Raw genomic sequence first — 17003 nt, forward strand, 5'->3', positions numbered from 1 at the left:
ACCTGCTGGGTTCCGGCGATCCTTCCACCTCAGTCTTCTGAGTAGCTGGAACTACAGGCGTGCGCTACCACACCTGGCTCATTTTGATTTATTGTAAAGATGAGGTCTCACCAAGTTGCCCAGGCGGGTCTCGAACCCGGCAATCCACTCACCACAGCCTCCCAAAGGCGCGGGATTACAGGCTGAGCCACCGAGCCCGGTTTACAATGGAATATTACTCAGTCATAAAGAAGAACACATAATTATGGACTTCTCAGCAACTTGGATGGATTTAGAGTCTACTATACTCAGTGATTTATCATAGAAACAAGGAACTGAATATCACATGTTTTCAATTATAGGTGGATCCTGAATATTTATCATAATGCTACAAGAAAGGGATTGGCGGTAGCGGGACACTGTGGGGTGGAGGGTCACATAACATCACTAAAGATACCTGATCCTAAACCAGGCGAAGTAAGAACCAGTGGGAGGCCCAAATTTCAACTGTACGTAGATCACTTATGTACCTAATCCTGACTTGTAACCCACATCTTTTTAAAAAAATGCCTTAGGATGTGGTTCTGCAGTAGAAACTTCAAAGTACCATTGAAATGAGATGCACGTGGAGGACATGAATAAATGGGAAACTTTCACTGATATATATTATTTACATATATTTGCATATTTTATATTTACATATATTTATACATTGTGCATATATTTATATATTTTATTTTAAAGATATGGGGTACAATTCAGGATTAAGTACACAAGGGGACATTTTCACTGATATTAACCAGTAATTTTCAAAATTCAGAAGAATTTCCTCTAGAATATATTAACCTTTGTGATTCTTGAGCCTAAGAGATGTTGGTTCAGCAGGCTTAGAGAAATCCAGGAATATGACTTTTTGAACAAGTATTCTAGAAAATTAGAGGCACACTTTAACAAAGATTGCATGAAAGAGTTTGCCTTTATTCTCAATTAAAAATGCCATTTTCCTTTCTTTCATTTTTTTGATTAAGAAAAGTTATTGAGTATCCTTTATATATGCAAGACAGCCAAAGATAAATCAGGCATTAATTTTATTATATAATAGGGAAAATATCTTAATAATAACAAAGGGAATAAAAGAATGTGAACCTTATATGGTACTCAGATATAGTACTTGGGGGGCAAAGTGCTGATTTCTGAGTAGTAGAGATCCTGGAAGGTTTCAAAGAGAAGATGGATATGGAAATTTGGAGATGGTATAAAAGGAAATTTTGGGAAAAGGTAACAGGATTAGCAAAAACACTGAAGTAGAGAGTGCTGGATTTGGAAAATGTGGGTATTCCTACCATGGAGCTAAGGGGTAGTTGGCAATGAGGTGTGTAGCTTGGCTGAGTGGTCAAGGCTGGAGACTCTGCAGACATGTTTAATTGGGTTAGATTCGTAGGAGAAGGTATGAAACAGAGAAGGAAAGAAAACTCAAACATCAGTGTCATGGAACTTTCTAAAGGCATAGTAGGGGATTTGGTGAGATAACAATTGAATACTACATATTTTTTCCTCATTGTATATGATTTCAATGAATACTATGATACAATTATGTAAATGTATTTCTGTGTGCTTTGTGATATTAACATCTATTATTTGAGACAAACAAAATAGAACAATTTAATAGGAAGGTAAACACCCCTATTAAACCCATTAAAATGAAAAAGCATTATGTCTACCTATTATGTCACCCCTATTACCTATTATGTCACCCCTATTAAATCCATTAAAATGAAAAAGCATTATATCATTTCATATAATTTATCAGATATTTATATTTATTACTATCTATATCATTTATGTAGGCACTTAAAGAAATATAAATAAAATCGATTTCAGGGAATCACAAAAATATTATGAGGCAGTCCCTTGCCCTCCTTCCTCTTAAAAACCAAACCAAACCTGAAACCTTTAAGGGTTAAATAATTTCACTAAAGAAACAAAAGCAAGGTAAGCTGAAGTCATGGGAAATGGTAGCGACAGAGCGAGAGGCTGAAAAGCTACCACAGATGGAGCAAAGATTTTCCAGATGTGGAATTCTTTCTATGGATCAGTGCTGTTAACTTGCCTCATTTCGTTTTTTACCAGGAAACAAACAAACAAAAAAAATGCAATGAGGGATTCTTTCTAACTTCTGTCTGTAGTCTAACTAAAGTAACTTTGCTGAAATTTTATATTTTGCTTCCTTTAGGAAAATATCTTGATATCTATGACCTGCAATTTTTTAAAAAGCTGGCTTCCATTCCAGATGGTGATGCTTTTGAAATGCTTGGAAGTATTTATATGCGTGTTGGAATATCTCCATTTGAAAAGACATTTTGAATGTGTCTGTTTCCCACAGTCCTCTTGTCCACATCACAGAACAGTCAGGGCACTCCCTGCATGTGAGGATGAGGGGTCATTGCTCTGTTTATGTTCTGTTGTCTTGAGCCATCTGGGAGAACAGCTCCTGATCAGCTGCAGAATGAAGACTACCATTTCAGATTTGGGGTCACGAGTTAGGTCGAGATGGCTCTTTGTTTTTATTAAAGGTCCTAAAATTCAGTGCTTACAAATGTTACAAAATAATGAAAGTTTTCTTGATATAATAAGCCAGCTTCCCACTTTAGTAAAGTCATAAAATAAGGAAAGCCTCATTTTCCTTTCTTACATGAATGAATGCTATTGTCTTCATCATTGCAGCCCTCAGAGGCCTTAGAAATAATAATTATTAAAAAATCATGGAAATGTACCTCACATCCCACAAACATATGTAATTTTTAAAATTAGAAAAACACTACGTTATAGATAGAATTCAGGCAAATCTAACAGAATTCTGATTTTTTTTCTCTTGAAGATTATTTTTGAAAATGTAACAACTGTGTTATCCCTTGTTTTTTTGCTTATTCTATTATTATCAGACAAACAAATATATGTATTTATATTTATCTTGTTTGTTTATATTCTTTCTTCCTTTGGTTGTACGATGTTAGCTATTGTCATTTAATATCTTACTAATAGTACTTAAGTGGAATGTGGGACTGTGAATATTGTCTATTGAAAATATGGATTGTTTAGAACAGCAGTACTTGACTCAAATAAATTACAATGCAAATTCAAAACTGAATGACATGTTCAGGATAACATTAAATGATTTAAAAAGGGAGGTGGGCCATTACCTTACTAAGCTGTGGTGTGGCCATGTGTTCTTTGAGCTATGGCCAGGTCATGTTTTCTTAAGCTTTGGCCTCCTCCCCTATGTTGGGGAGGTGAATCTCCCCTTTCTCTCTCTCTCTCTCCAATTTACTTTCTAAATAAACTATATGTTCTAATCTAAAAAATAGAAAATAAGAATTAAAAGAGAGGCAATTTATTTAGTCTGGGGAAAAAAGAAAATCGATGGATCTCATAAATAAGATATGATGGCATTGATTTGGATGAGTGAGACTAAAAGAGATGGGGTGGAAGATGTTCTCTGGGCCACCGCATAATTGTGAAGTCATAATACACAGGTCTGTGGCCTAAACAGAGAGTGCTGTAAAAAATTATGATCTGATTGAACGTTCAGTATCTACCTAGTTCTTGGCAGGTCTTGTGGAGTATAGTAAACAAATAAACAGAAAACAAAAATATGACGTGGTTCTTCATTGAGGCTACTTATGACATTTTGGGAGATAAGGCATGAAAAAAAAGAAAATAATGTTAGATCATATAAAAGTAAGGAATAGACAATTTTTGATACTAAGTATATATTCAATAAGAATTTGGGAAAGGATATCTAATCCTCTGAGCCCAAGGAACTGATTCATATAGGTCCAACTAAAAGAGGCCTAAGGTGTAAGGATTCAGTGATAATCTAAAGATGTGGACAGGGGACTCTTGGGAGCTAGAGCTGATATACTCAGGAAGTCATCTGAGATAGAAGCAGCTACTTTCTCCATCTCTTTTTCTAGTTTGCCTTGTTTCTTACTTCTCTGTCTTGGCCCTATTGTTTCATCATCCTACCTCTCTTTGCAGAATGGTTTCCTCCATTTTTCCAGCTATGTGAACTTTGGGCTAAAGCGCCTGCAGCAGATTGAGTCTCTCTGGTTTATAATTCAAAGGAGAGGGGGAGAGAGAGAGAGAGAGAGAGAGAGAGAGACAGAGAGAGAGATTAGCTATGATCAGCCATCTGGTTTTAGGTCAACTATGTCTCCCACCTCTACCCTGTCCACCTGAGTCCAGGTGACTCTGGCCATGGGTTGGGATAGGGGGTCACAGGGCACAGAGGCTGATCCTTTTAGAAGCTGAAGACAAGATGAATAATGAAACCTGACTAAGTCAGGGCGAGTTCATCTGGAAGCAAATCAGTTGGAGGGGATTTTGTGCAAAAAGTGGCACTTAAGCTATTCCCTAAAGGAAGCGTGTCAAAAGATAACAGAAGAATATTTCTGAGGTAGTAAATTTCAAGGGCAAAGTCTTAAGGAGAGGAATATGTGGCTTGTATAAGTTATATGAATTATTATAGTTTTACTAATTTTGATCATACTTGTATGCCCTGCTTCACTTGGGGGTGATGCAGGGCTTGAAAACATCAAGAATCCGTCAGCTTTGAAGCAAGAAAGATTAATGTATGGTGTAGCTGAGTAAGTATGAAAAATAACAGAGAGAAGGCACTCAGTGTCTTCTCAGCATTACACAGTAGGTACCCAATAAATTATAGTTATCGAGACTACATTTAGTAGTGTATTTTTCTTTTGAAAACCTTATGAAATTCCAAAGGAGAGAAATTAAGCAATGAAAATCACTGGTTAAGAGAAGAGAGTTACTTCTGCCTAAAGAAGAAGAATGAAAATCAATACGAGTGGAATGTGTAATATATTTTTGAATATATTTAAATAAGGCCCTTTAACTGGGGTATATCCATACAATAGAATAGTATTTAGTGCTAAAAAGAAATACTCTATGATGCTACGAAAAGACATGGGGGATAAGTACAGATTGTTGAATAGAGGAAGCCAATCAGAAAAGGAGACTATACTATTATAGTATCACACAAACTAGTTTCACTGCCTCCAAAATACCCTCTGTGCTTTGCCTGTTCATTTTTCTCTCCCCACAAACTACTGACCACCACTGATCTTTTTACTGCCTCCATAGTTTTTCCTTTACCAGCATGTCACATAGTTCAAAATATAATTTATGTTTAATTTTGCTGTGAATTTAAAATTGCTCTAAAAATAAAGTCTATTTATTAATTAAATAAACCCTTTCTAGGTGCACTGTAGTATACTACATGACATTTTAAAAAACTCTTTTGGGAAGCATTGCTGAGACAAACGCAACACTCATAGGACAACGACAGACCACTTGTGGTTAAGTATAAAAACGAACAGATTAGACTATTTGTGCTATAGTTGTATCATTTCAGAAGTACGAAATTATTGTGAGCAGGAGTTATCACAGAGAACTTTAAGGTGAAGGTGGGACACAAACGAGTCCTTGGGGGATAGGCAAGATAATTTCTGGAAAGGAAACAGGAGAAGCAAAGGTCAAATTATGTAGAAGCAAATTCAAGAGAAAAGTGAGGTTGTTACCGTGGCTACAGCGGAAGGTACATGTTAGAGGAGGATGGGAGATAAGGTTGGAAAGGAAGGGTAAGGCCAGATTACCGAAAAATGTACTCGTCAGCCTGGGGAGTCTTGGCATTTAACCACTGCATGTAGCATAGTGGTTGAGAGCAGGCCCTGCAGGCTGCATTGCTGGCTTTGACTCTCGCCTTGGTTACGGTGTGATTTTGGGTACCTTAGGAAATCTCTCTGAGTCTCAGATTCTTCTTTGTTATAATGTGAATAACAATAACACCTACTTCTAGGGTCACTCAAAGACTAAATGAGTTCATGTCTATAAAGTGCTTAGAAAAGTGCAGGCCTAGAGTAAATAGCTTTCCTCTTATCTGTTCATTCATTCGACAAGCATTAACTTGAACACCTGTTCAGAAGCTGGCATTGCAGAGGTGCAAGGAAATGTCTGCCTTTCAGGAAATCACAGCACAGTGGGGAAAACATTTAGATGAATATAGCCAAAAAGACCATAGACTTAAAGAGGCAGGGAAATTAAAGAAGTGATTAACTTCTGTTATCCTCCACTCACCTATTTCCTTAAATCTATAGGAAGGAACTGATATAACATTTATATTAAGAAGTTTATAACATTTGCAGGTGTGAGTCAGAAGAATGTGTTTTCTGGAAAAGCTCAATGGCTGGGAAATTATAAAAACAAAAAATAATACTCTATTGTGGTGGGTGAGTGAATGAGAGCTCTTTGGTGGCCATTTTTGCTTCAGTTACACTTTAAGAACTCTCTGAGAATTTTTCCACCCAATTACAGTAGTCAGACAAAATGACTTCTTAAATCTATGATCCATGCCTCACCTGAAATAAACAAATTAGTTTTCTGCACAGCTCACAGATAACAAGATGGGTAACAGCTTGGGCATTGGTGAATTGCTTTCTGCTGTTAATAACTGTCTAGGATTTCCTACTTAGATAAACTACACCTCAAAATTATGTCTTAATTCTACAATAGAAATATTTATGGATTCATCTGAAAGAGACATTGATCTGGTCTATACAAACTCTTGCCTATAGAAAAAAATCATACTGCTTCAAGCCAACGGATTCTCAATATAAGAAGAAACACAGTCATGCCAGCAGAATTGCAGGTTATTTCATACTCAGGCAAGTCAAAGTAACACCTTGCTACTTTTCCAAAGTAAATGTACTTCTTCAAAGACACTAGAGTCAATGTACAATTATCTTATGGGTACATACTTGTATATATATTCACATTATTAATACAAGCAACTGAACTGCAAATCATGCACTGAAAATTCTATAATAAGGTAAAAATTTGAAGGCATTCAAGAAATGATCAGATAAGATTTTGAATTAATTTGAACTTGAAGCTCTCTTATTGCTTTCTAAATAAACTGATATAAATAGGAGTTTTTTAATATATTGTCTTTCTTCAGGGAAGATTAAAAATGACAAATTAATTTTTCTACTGGTTAAAGATCAATGGCAATAAAACACGGAAATGCAAAAGTGACTCACTGGCCCATACTTGGTTGTTCCTAGCCACCTCTTCATCCTGCTGATAGCCATTTGTTCCAAGAGATAACAGGAGGACCAAAATGTGCACACGACTTTTTGAAAGAAGAAATTTCAACCTCATCAAATATTGTGAAAAGTCCTGGTCATTGACTTGCCGAGTATGAAATGAACTACAATTCTGCTGGCATGGCTATACATTTTTTCCTCCATTGATTTGAAGCACTTTGATTCATTTTTAATATAGAAAGGAGTGTGAGATCAATATCTCTTTCAGATGAATCTAAAGAGGTTTCTAGTGTAGAATTTAGGAATAATTTTGAGATGTGGTTTATCTACATAGGAAACCCTAGACAGCTATTAACAACCATCACAAATTCATCAATGTCCAAGAAAAGATTAACTGAGCGCCGTTTGGTGTGCATAAACAGATGGACTCAAAAGTACTTCTTGGGCATGTGCTTTGTGCAAGATAACATACTGGCTGTAGGGTGACAGAGATGAAAAGGGGGGTTTTTGTCTTCAAAGAGCTCATTGACTGATACAGGAGATAATTTATGAACAGAAATCCATCACAAGTAACATTAACTGTTATAATAAAGATTCCAATGAAGTGCTACTTTCAACTGCAGGGACCAGGGAAGACCACTCTAGGTGTGGGAGAAAACAATTGAATTGGAACTTATTAAAAGAAAAATTATTATGTACTTGTGTTGCTTGAAATATAATTGAGAGAAAAGGAAAATATGTTTTATTGGTTCTTATAATATAGTAGATTTATCTCAACTACTTAGCAATAACTAATATACCATTAGAAAAGTAAGAAACATTTAGGAAATTATATTTTAAAATATCCTATGAGCTTAAGTTCCTTGGCATTTAAGAATAGCTTACTTATATTTTTCATGAATTCCTTGATACCTGGAAGCTAATGTGTTTCTTCTCAACAGCCCAGTCAACCACAGCCAACTTTTCATGGGTTCGTTTACATTAGGTTTCAGAAAAACTGAGAGTCTATGTGTGGGCATACCCTAAATTCCTTCCTCATAAAGAAGCAGGCAAGCAGAGACTATAATACTTTTTTTAAAAAAGTAAAGCAAGTGAGAATTTCTAAAACCATTAGTATAAAAATAATAAAATTCATTTTCTGCTAGTGAAAGAAAATAAAGAATTTGGAATGTTGGTCAAAGCCCAGACTGGCCAGATAAAGACCATTTTCAGACCCTGCTGGGCCCTATGAAACAGCTGGGGTTCTCTGCAGTGACAGGATGAGCTTCACTTAGAACAGAATGATAAGATTCTACATTTGTCTTTGGGAGTACCATGTGTATAACATTTGCTAATTTTTAAAAGATCTTGTTTATTCACTTATTAACCAAACATCAAGCAACTACAATAAATCCTGACATTGAGAGTTGAATGAAACAAAACTCTGTCCTTCAAGGTGTTCCTGGTCTGGGGGATGAGGCAGCAACAAAATCCATCTGATCTATACTAAGACAAAGAGATGTCATAGGAAAGAGTCTTTTGAAGGAGAACTGTGAAATTCAGCAGTCTTAGCTTTGTTTTTTCAGCAAATCTCTTAGGGTCTGCATGGCTCAGAGTGGAATAGGACACATGAATAATTCTCTGAGTCCAAGCAAATGATGATCAGACTGGAAAAGGTGGAGGTGTCTTTCAATTTTAGTTATTTTTGTTTGTTTATTTGTCATCTGCATTTCCCTTTTCAGGGATCAAAAACAGCTAATAAAATTAATAACAGAAGGCACCAAGTCTGGGCTTTGTTATTTACTATGTTTACAAGGAGCTTGGAATGGAATAATGAAAATCATGATTTTGTCCCTTGCACATTTGTCACAAAGAAGTGTTTGATTTTTCTTTTTCTGCCTAACAACCACAACACAAAGTTTGGAGAGACTATGACTCTCTGTTATATGCTTCTGAAAGCTATCTTTCACAAGTGTTTCAGGCTATAGTTATTCATTATCTTGATTTGTAACATTTGCAAGCCAACCAAACAACCTTCAGGCAAGAGAATAAACATACTAAGAAAAATGACCAAGGAATGCAACCAAGGTCAGATTCAAAGTCATCTTTTTCAATGGAACCCTTTATACATTTGTATTGGATAGAACCCCAAATAGCACCATTAGTTAATTACCTGGCTGACATATTTGGCTGAATTGTAGGAGCCACGGAGAGAGTCAGCAGCAAGAGGGAAAGTTAAATAACACATTTTAGGAACATATTAACTCCAAAACATTAAGAATACAGCCAGAGCATCTTTGTGATTATAACTTATTAATTACACGTATTTATAGAATACCTTCTATGTGTGAATAGATGCTTTAATTGCAGGTTACACAAAGATGATGACATTCCTAACCCCCAAAATCTCATGGCCTAGGGAAAAGAACACATATCTAAGTAAAATAATAAAACTATAGCAGAAAACACATAGTTCTTTAAGGAGTACAGACAGAATAAGCAACGACTAGCTCTACCTGGGAAATAAGTCATTAAGGAGGAGATATTATTGTTGGATCTAAAGCAATAAATAGGATTTTCAAGTTGGGACAAAAAAGTCATTTGGGTCTCATAATGACGGTTTTTTTTGCATGGGCTATCATATAGCCTGACGAAATTTGTGAGGTGTACTTTGATTTTAGGATGAGGGATTTTACATGAACTCTTATTAATATTTTTCAAGTATGCTCACAGTCACATTTTAGGGACTAAAATGCAGTGCTAATTTTCCCAGTTACGTGCTTCCAGTCAATGGAGAACACATTCTAAGTCATAAGGATGGATACATTTCTCTTTCCTTGGGTTACATGAAACTATTTTCATTTCTGATGAAAAAAAAAAAGATCCTTATTTATTTATTTTTCTAAATAAGCTGTCCTTTCTTTCTACCTCTGTCTAGATCTCTACCTATCATCATGTGGTAGTTGCATACCACTGATCTAGGCAGAAGTAGAAAGATACAGAGGTAAAAGTGATTCTGTGATTGGATGTGGTAGTTGTAGGTGGACAGACTGACCAACCAACCAACCAACCAAGATATAACATTGGTAGGTATATCAGTGAGGCGCCCAGTAGTAAACAAATATCCCAGCAGGCACATTGGATAAATTGAGAGGTTTAATAACAGGACTGTTTATAAAAGTGTAAGAAAATCACGGGGCAGAAGGAAAGAATGGTTGTCAGCATCCAGAAACTTTGTGGAAAGGGCAGCCTAAGAGACACACCAACCTCACTGGCCCACCTCCTTCTGTTCGCCATTCCTAGTCTTCTGCTGAGGTTCCTCATTGGCTGAATGGGGAAGACATAAAGGAGGAAATCTCATGGATTTAGTTCACCCTGGTCTGCCTCTCAGGGCACAGAGCCAGGGAGAACTAGGGCAAAGGATTGATTTGAGAGGTGAAGTGGACCTATCCGGTAAAATAAGTGATACTCCATCCAGATGACAAATAGCCAGACATGTCAACTAAGAAAGTTTAATGTTAACCTGTAGCTAATAGGGAGACAGAGAAATGTTGGAGCAGAAATGGATACAATCAGGTTGTGCTTTTTCAAAGATAACTCTGGTGATGATGTAATAAATAGGGTAAGGCAGAAAAACCAGTTCTGGACGCTGGTCCAGAAGTCCAGTGGAAAGTGGAGTCCTGCATAAAAGCAATGGCCAGAGCAATAGACAAGGGATGATGAGGGAGCAATGCCTACAGCATTGTGTGCGAGAGATGAGGGGATGGGTGAGAGTAGTGGAAGAACCCAGGCACCTAGCTGGCTTGCTGGGTAGACAGGATCCACTGACTTCAGGGACTAGGAATATAGGAGGATAATGGAGTCATAGCAAAGTGAGATGAAGCATGTATATTTCTCAGGGATTAATCTTTTGTGAAAATCAAAGGCTATCTGTTCACAAGAAATAATTTCAGTTTAGTAAAGAAAATAATTTCTAAAGAGAGGTTTAAACGTAACCAACGCTGCCTATACTGTGACAGCCTCTGTTTGAATTAACTTACTCAGAAGACTCACGGAGAAAGCAATCTCTCCCTTCTTCCACATGGCCAGCTTGGTGGCCTGAGGAAGTGTGTAGAATTTGTAGTGCACACAGGGAAAGCCGTGACATAGCTAGTGTCTATTTGGCCTATATACAGTAGTTATAAGCACAACTAATTAGCTTAAAAACTGCTGTCTTTTTTTTTTTTTTAAGTTGGAGTTTCACTCTGTGACCCAGGCTGGAGTACAGTGGCATGGTCACAGCTCACGGCAACTCCAACCTCCTAGGCTCAGATGACCCGTCCACCTCAGTCTCCTGAGTAGCTGGGACTATAGGTATGTGAGAATTTTTTGATTCTTTGTAGAGATGAGGTCTCGTTATGTTGCCTAGGCTGGTCTCGAACTCCTGGGCTCAAGTATTCCGCCAGCCTTGGTCTTCCAATATGTTGGGATTATAGGTGTGAACCAATGAGCCTGGACAGTTATCACTTTTTAATGCCTACTTTGTGCCAAGCATTGTTAGCTTACAACAACACAGCAGATTCTTTATTTATAGTCTGGAAATGAGAGAAATGAGGAGGTAACTGCTAAAGCCCACACAAATAGGAAGCAGATGTCCTGGATAATATATCAATGGCACTTTTTAGAGGTATACAGACTCTGATGGCATTGTGGAAGTTATATGAAAATATCATGTATTGGATAGAACTATACATATTGATACTTACATGATTAATTCTAATAATTTAAAAAAGAAATTAAATGAACTCTTTTAGATTCTAAGGATGCACTTTCTGATACGGAGTTTTCTGAAAACAATGTTTTAATTTCATTATTTTCCTGAGAAGCTTTTTAAATAAACAGGGTTAAGAAGTTCTCATTTGAGAAGAGGAAGAGAATTTCTGCCTTATGCAATCCTTCAGGACAGAGATCACGCCTTATTTATAATTGTTTCTTTGATATAGCTAATATGATGCTTAGAACATGTTGTTCAGTAAGTATTTGTGGAATAAATGAATCCATAAGAAGCTATTTCAAAATTGTTTTCCCTTGGAATTTTTGTCATCAGAGAGTGGGAGACAAGAAGAGAATTGATCTCACTGGGCTATATTAACATAGCAACGTGGATCAGAATAGAAGATAGCTACTTATGGTACACAACTACAATTAAAGAATGATTAATGGAATGTACCCAGAATGATTTTGTTTACAGCTTCACAAAGCCTGGTAGAGTTAGTTCCAGTTGGCTTGGATGAGAGGTCATGCAGATTAAAAATAGACTTTCTTAATAAGGAACAATAGACTACATTCATTTTGTAAGAGAAAAAGAAATGACAGGCCTTAGGGGCGGGTATGAAGCTTAATCCTATTTAAGAGCTCAATGAACCCCCACAAAATTGAGTAGGTCCCTTGCCTTCATGGCCATTCCTCTGTCTAGTGGAAAGTTAAAAACAGAGACTCACAAAGATAGGAATAAAGAGATTCACTTTATACATACAAAACACTCAAATTATCTTAAATAGAGCATAATAAATTTTTAAAATACAAGAATTAGATTGCTTAAACTATTATGGTCCTTTAAAACTTTTGAACTAAATCATATTCTCTTTTGAATTGCCAAATTTGTTACCATTATTCATAAACTATTCAAACATAAGCATTTGTCTTGACAGGTAAATTCACTGACTCTTAGAAAATTATTTCTTTTGTTTATATTATCAAAGTTATATTTTCTCCTAAATGTATCAGCACATTCTCCAGAAGTCTAAGTCAAAATCCATTTTTGAGTAAATAGCAACCATTTAAATGTTTTAATATACAGGAGAAGACAGGTTCTGCTCAAATCAGTCCATGCTGGGTGGTTAAGTGTCTGAGCTGGTATTTTCAGGTACCTGGGGCTTGGGTAGGGTGTATATATTATCTTATGGGACTTGCTTGAATTGAATCTATCAACTCTTTTAGTTTTTACCTCATGGTATAGAAATGACCCAGAAAGGTGTTAAGAAGAACAGAAAACTTTATGTTTTTAAAAATTGATCTGAGGAGGAACATTTTCAAGATTATGATTAAAAAGCAATGGTTGCATTATATTTATGCCCTCTGTTTATTTAGTCCTTTGTTTTAATATTTAAAAATATTGGAGAAGTCTGATACAATGAAATGCTTCTCCCTATCAAATATAAGTAATTTAAGTGGAAGAGCGAGAAGTTAGCTTTGCCTATCACCTCAAGCAATGGCATTTCCACACCTTTCCCCTCCAAACAGCCAACAACTCACATTCTAATCTTCTCCTTGGGGTATGAAAGAATTTGCTGATATTCTGGAATAAAATGACAACGTTGCTCTCTTACATACTTTGTTTAAATTGCAGTGGGTCTTGGGAATTAAAGAGAATGTCATAACCCAAGATCAGGCACACTTTTGCTAAGTTTCTTTTCCATTTTGATGTTTATGCTCCCTTAACCATTTGTTTCTTGTCCTTGTTAGATAGCTAACAAAATCTATTTAAGATATTGGAGTTTTCAAACTGTAATTTAAATTCATTCTATATATATTATTAACCCATGGTACATTGTTAAATTGAGTTATTTTCCTTTTGCACTAATACATGATGCTGGTTCAATATTTTTTTTTCTCTGCAGAATAGTTACCTTTAAACATTATTGAATGAAGAAATAGGGCACAGCCTAACCATGAGAGAAAAGTTTAGCTCACATAAGGATACAAACTATGAAAACTTTTGTATAAAAACTATCTAGTTTTTAAGATCATTGAAATAGAAAGCAAACGTCTCCAGCATAAAAAATGTATCAGAAAAACTCTAATGCTTTTGTGTAAAAACACTTGAAATCATGATATCTTCACTGAGAAGATACTATAAACTTTTAATATGGCTCTTAAAAATCACAAATGTCTATGACCTGAGTGATGTGCTTCAAGTTTGATAAACCACCCTTAATCTGTTTGTGTTTTCTTTACACAGAACACATAAGACAATACTGAGAAAGATAAAAAAGATTTTTAAAAAGCATATAATTCCACCAATCTGAGTCTAATTTTTCATATTTCCATGTTTCTTATCAGTTGTCCATTCTTCCATGATGCTGTTAAATAATTATAATCAGAGCATAAGACATAGAAAAATACCATAATGTTTTTCTCCAATTCAATTATTCACATTGCTTCATAACTGTATTTTTGATAGTATAGCATCAATTTTAAAAAGCAAGCAAATCTTTTTCCGTGATGACTGAATAAGTCTTTAAGATTAAAATAAATCTTCATGATTATTAACAAATGATTTCCTACACCTCATCAACAAGGGTACTTGCATAATGAACATTTGTATACCTAACCCTGAATTGCACCCCACCTTTAAATGAAAAATTAAAAGTTAAAAAACAAACAGATGATTTCCAAAGACATCCCCCAGTACATTGATCAACATCTAAATCTTATACTTAAGAAAAAAAGAGAGAACTCGTGGTTGTAGTTACAAGTAAGGTTGCAAGAAGCATACATCTTATTCTAACACATTGTACTGTTATGTTAGGAAACTACACATTGCTTTCTCACATTTTGAGCAAAACAAATTTCTTTTTCAGAAATTCAACAATAACATTTAGACAGATGTTTTTGAGCCCATGCATTTTAAATATTTAGTGAAATGGCTATTTTAGGATGGAATTTTTTTCTAAAACAGGCGAGAAGATAGAACCAGAATATAAACTTACCAGCCTTTTCCTTCTCTGAAATTCCTGGAATAGCCTGAAAAAAGAAAAGACACAAATTTTATAGTATTATTAGAAAGAAACATCAAATAGCATCATTAGAAATAAAATAAAGTACGATAAATGGAGCAAAAATTAAATAGAGCCTGACAATAGAAAAATTAGTACTGTGAAACTATGAGTAAAGTCACTAGATTCAGCTGTGATAAGTTATAGTTCCTCCTAAATATAGCACATTCTCCAGCAGTCTAAATCAAAAACTATTTTTGAATGAATAGCAATCAATTTAAATGTCTTAATATACAAGAGAAGCCAGTTTCTGCTCAAATCAGTGTATCCTGTGTTGTTAAGTGTGTGAGATAGGGCAGGTGCTTGGTCATGTAATTATTTTCTTGTCTAAAGGCAGACTCAATCTAAAATATACTCACATTATCCTTAAGAGGCTTTGTTAATAAATGAATCTAAAAACACTTGGAACTTGGGTAGAATTTTTGTAGTTAGATTGCTTTGTTATGTTTTTGAGAAGCAGAAAACGCAACCTGGTCAGTTTCTGGGCATCTCACATCTCTGTCTTGTCCCTTATTTTCTGTGTGCACTTACCCTTTAAGGCTCAGAGTCCTCCTTTATTAAGCAGGGATACACATCTACTTCACGGGGTTACTGAAAGAACTAAATGTAGTAGCTTCTATAAAGCACCCAAGAGCCTCAGGAAAAAAATAGTCATGCTTACTATTTACTTGTATTAATATTGGTGTTGGTCCAGTGCATGAATTTACTGATATAGAAAGTTTAGAAGTTTAATCTCCAGGATTTAATGTTAGTTTTAAAATAGTGTTTAGCATGAGATATTTCAAAAGACTTAAAGATGAACTGTCTCTAGAAATTCCAGAAGGAAAACATCAATTTCTCAACCAACTCATCTTCGACAAAGCCTCTACCATCAACCACTGGGGAGAGGAGAACCTATTCAGTAAATGTTGCTGGGAAAAACTGGTTGACTACATGCAGACGATTGAAACAGGACCCCTAACTATCATCATATGCAAAAGTCAACTCTAAATGGACCAAAGACCTTAAACATAAAACCTCAGACTGTAAGAATCTTAGAAAATGCAGGAGACACCCTTATGGAAATTGGAACTGGCAACCAATTCCTGATCAAAACCCCAAGAGTTTTGCCATAAGAGATAAGATAGAAGAGTGGGACCTCATCGAATTGACAAGCTTCTGCAAAGCCGAAGAAACCATTGAGAGAACAGGGAGACAGCCCACAGACTGGGAAAAAAATATTTGCCAACTGTATATCTGACAAAGGTCTAACATCTAGAATCTATAAGGAACTCAAAATATGCCGAAAGAAAAAACACCAAACAGCCCCATTACAAAGTGGGCAAAAGATATGAATAGATACTTCCTAAAAGAAGACATATGAGCAGCCAACAGATACATGAAAAAATGCTCAGCCTCACTAATCATCAAAGAAATGCAAACTAAAACAACACTGAGATAACATCTAACTCCAGTCAGGGTGGCCATCATCGACAACTCAAAAACAACAGATGTTGGAGAGGATGTGGTGAAAAGAGAACACTTCTACACGGTTGGTGGGAGTGTAAACGAGTATAGCCTCTGTGGAAAACAGTGTGGCGATTCGTAAAAGATCTAAAAATTGACCTCTCATATGACTCCACAATTCTCCTACTGGGAATATACCTGAAGGAACTCAAATCACTCTATGAAAAAGATTCCTGCACATGCATATTTATTGCAGCATTATTTACGATAGCAAAAACATGGAACCAACCATACTGCCAAAGAGAACTGGATTAAAAAAAAATGTGGTATTAAAAATGTGGTACATATACACAATGGAATATTACACAGCCATAAAGAAGAAAAGAATAATGAACTTCACAGCAACCTGGATGGATTTAGAGTTTATAATACTGAGTGATATTTCACAGAAACAAAGAACTGAGCGTCACATATTCTCACTTATAAGCAGATCTTGAACAATTATCGTAATGCTATAAGAAAGGGATTGGCAGTAGCAGGAAACTGGAAGAGGAGCAGGGAAGTGTGATTGGCAGTACTGGGAATCTACCTGGGGAAGGGGGGCATATCTCATCAACAAGGGTATCTGCATAATGGACATTTGTATATCTAACCCTGAATT

General features: G+C 35.8%; 1 protein-coding gene across 1 annotated transcript in view; it reads right to left on the reverse strand.

Moving 5' to 3' along the window:
* DLC1 (DLC1 Rho GTPase activating protein) overlaps positions 1-17003 on the reverse strand; it is a 447354-nt gene that overhangs the window by 203008 nt on the left and 227343 nt on the right. The window contains exon 5 of the mRNA XM_008067229.2: positions 14831-14864. Coding sequence (XP_008065420.1) covers positions 14831-14864 — 34 coding nt within the window. The remainder of the gene's footprint in view (positions 1-14830; positions 14865-17003) is intronic.

This window comes from Carlito syrichta, unplaced genomic scaffold (assembly GCF_000164805.1).
Source record: "Carlito syrichta isolate Samal-C Ts95f unplaced genomic scaffold, Tarsius_syrichta-2.0.1 Scaffold309425, whole genome shotgun sequence".
Classification (NCBI taxonomy): Eukaryota; Metazoa; Chordata; class Mammalia; order Primates; family Tarsiidae; genus Carlito; species Carlito syrichta.